This window comes from Frankliniella occidentalis, unplaced genomic scaffold, assembly GCF_000697945.3.
Source record: "Frankliniella occidentalis isolate FOCC.00 unplaced genomic scaffold, Focc_3.1 Scaffold2, whole genome shotgun sequence".
NCBI lineage: Eukaryota > Metazoa > Arthropoda > Insecta > Thysanoptera > Thripidae > Frankliniella > Frankliniella occidentalis.
In genome coordinates, this window is record NW_026267132.1 from 1340638 (window position 1) to 1343474 (window position 2837).

The following is a 2837-nucleotide window of genomic DNA, read 5'->3' on the forward strand; positions in this document are numbered from 1 at the left end:
CCCCCCACGCACTCCCATACTTGCACTCCAACCTCCCCCTCCCTCCTACAACTCTATACGTGCCGTGCGGTGCCGTGTCGGTCCCAGCCCCCTGGAGGCTGAGAGAAGGAGCCTCCGTACCCCTCGGCCTGCTGCGTGGCCTTTGGTCAGCGTCCTCCCCACTCGCATCCGCGAATCAGACCGGAAATGGTAGGAATGCGAGGATCAACGGAAGCGTGTTCAGGGAAATTCTCGAGGGGACGACAACTCCGGGAACCATCCATGTGTACACCTGCCTGGGAATCATCCGGATAACAATAAATCGAAATCAACAGAAATCGCTTAGACTAAGCGGGAAAGTGGTGGAACTGGCACAGATTAGTCAAAATAAGGGTTTTCTACCACTAGAAAACCTAAGGATTGAATATAAACGAACGAGAATTACTGGGAATCAAGTATTTCTGACACATCAAGAGGGAGTTATTGCCCCCTCAGACATTCTACAAGGTCTAGACGTCAGGTAAATTATGGGAAATTTAGGTAGAGAATGACTATAAATTTAGTTTTAATTTGCTGTTACTCACTGTCATTTCAAGCAATCAAATGTTAATTTTCTCTCAGACATTTGGAATCTAACGACACAATTTTTGAATAAAAGTGTGTGTGTAATGTAATTTCGGGTGTTTTGGGAAGCTATGGAAAATTGCAGATCAAACCCATTTCCAACAAAGCCAGCGAGACATGAAAAACGAGGTGTGCGACCGCCCCCCCCCCCCCAGTCGGATGGGAACACTTTTGTGCGGGCGTGTTGACGCAGCATCTGCGCACAAAACAGCCAGTTTTCGAACATTTTGCCGAGGAGCTGTTTGTCGAGTTGAGTGTGGAGAAGCGAAATGGGATTGGAAGGAGGAGGGATAGAAATGGAGGTGAGCATAGGACTTTTCAAGATTGGCGCGCTGATATAAATGGAAAAGCGGGATGGGGATTGGGAGATAGGGACTGACAAAGGGGGTGCCCCACTAGATCCTTAATGAGACATCCTTATATTTTTTTTTATTCTTCCTTTTTGTTCTTGTGAGTTCTTTGGTTCCCTGCTGCCTGCTGATTTAAAAATGGAGGGAGATCTTACTACCTGCTCCCTTCCTTTAGATTTCTTAGAGCATATTTGAATAAAAAAAGAAGACGGGTTTGCTCGTTTATCAGGACGGCGAGCAGACGCTGGGGGCGCGCGGGGAGACGAGGAGGAAGCTCAAGAGGAGGCACTGGCGGTCCAAGCCGACGGCCTGCGTCACAGGTGAGCAAAGTAAAGCAAAGCGGAGCAAAGCGGTATCGCTATACGTATTTGTTCCCGTGTCTAAATGAGCGTGGCTTGGGAATGGCGAAATGAATACCCGACCACACCGCGCGAGCGTTTTCTCATTTCACCCCCCCTCCTCTCTCCCGTTTCAGAGCGCAGCCCGACCATCGACGCGGAGCGCAGCTTCCAGGTGCTGCTGCAGATGGCGCGCAACCCCGAGTGCCTGGGCCACCTGCTGCGCGGGCTGCTCGCCAACATCCCGGCGCTGCTGCGCCTCCTGCAGACCCTCAACGACCCGCCGCTGCACCGCAACATGGCGGGGCTGCTGCACACCGTGCTCAAGGTGAGGGACAAAACAAATGGAGAAAGTGTGCTAGAGTTGAACTGAACCAGACGTTTCGCAAACGTTTAGTCATAACTAAAATGTTTAATGTTTGCCCACTACGAAGTACGATTATGCACTTCGTTTATTAAACACTAAGTAATGTGCAAAATCGTAAGTTGAACACCTTGAGCAACATTAACATTTTGTGTTACCAGTGCCTCCTTCAATATTTCTGTTGTGATTTTTTTTTCAAGATTTCTTGAGTAGAAGCTTGCAATATTTGTATGATTTTGTTTTTTTGATCCTGAATACTTTTTGTTCGAATCATTAATTTTTGGTGCTCAATAGCTCTGGAGTTCCCAAACTCCCCTTATCACATCCTTCTGTCTCACCTGCAGACTGCACTGGACGCGTTCGGGACGAACGGCGTCGGTCAGGAGCAGGGGCCCGCGGGCGGGCCCTGCCCCCGGCAGACGTCCACTCCGGTGCACGGCCCCGCCCCGGCTGCCCCACCGCCGCCACCGCCGCCGCCGTCCGCCCCCGCCGCCTCCGGGCCGCAGCCGCCGCCGGAGCCGACGCCCGAGCAGCTGGAGCTGAGCGCCGCGCTGTGCCTGCTGCTGCGCGTCTGCCTCAGCCTCATCCACGGCGTGCACGACCTGCAGTACACGGCCATGGTGACCATCAACAAGGTGATCGACGCGTGCGTCGTGCACCGCCTCACGCACGTCAAGGTGCGGCTCGCCTCGGCGCTGCGGCACCCCTGCGCCCGCCGGTGAGTACAGCAGCAGCACGGCCGGGGCTGAGGCCGCCGGGGGCCCCACAGAATAGCATTACGTCCCCCGTTAGTCTGAATAATCTCCTCGGGCTCTGCTCGGTTTGAGCGGGCCGGGCCGGGGCGGGGCGGCAACGCAAGCGTAGCCCAGCGCCCCGTGAATGCGCTGCCCTACAGCCGCCTTTGCTGCCGCTACTGCCGCCGCTGCTGCGGCGTCAGCAAGACCAACTTTTCTAGTCAGCTCGAAAAGGATCTCTGGGAAGCGGCGCTGCCGGGGTTAGGAGACTTGGCGCGCGGAGGAGGGGGGGTCAGAGGTTGATCTGAATCGCGGGAGGGATGGTCGGGTGCAAGCGGTACATACACACAGACAGAGAGAGAGAGAGAAGGGGGGGGGGGGGGGTAAGCGAACGAACGAGAAACGAGCGAGAGAGCGAGAGAGACCGCAGCGCACTGACGAGTAAATC

At 54.7% G+C, this 2837-nt stretch overlaps 1 protein-coding gene across 1 annotated transcript in view; it reads left to right on the plus strand.

Annotated features, from left to right (window-relative positions):
* Positions 1–2837, plus strand: part of LOC113218296 (uncharacterized) — a 25978-nt gene that overhangs the window by 1063 nt on the left and 22078 nt on the right. The window contains exons 3-5 of the mRNA XM_052263637.1: positions 1183–1273; positions 1429–1619; positions 2000–2373. Coding sequence (XP_052119597.1) covers positions 1183–1273; positions 1429–1619; positions 2000–2373 — 656 coding nt within the window. The remainder of the gene's footprint in view (positions 1–1182; positions 1274–1428; positions 1620–1999; positions 2374–2837) is intronic.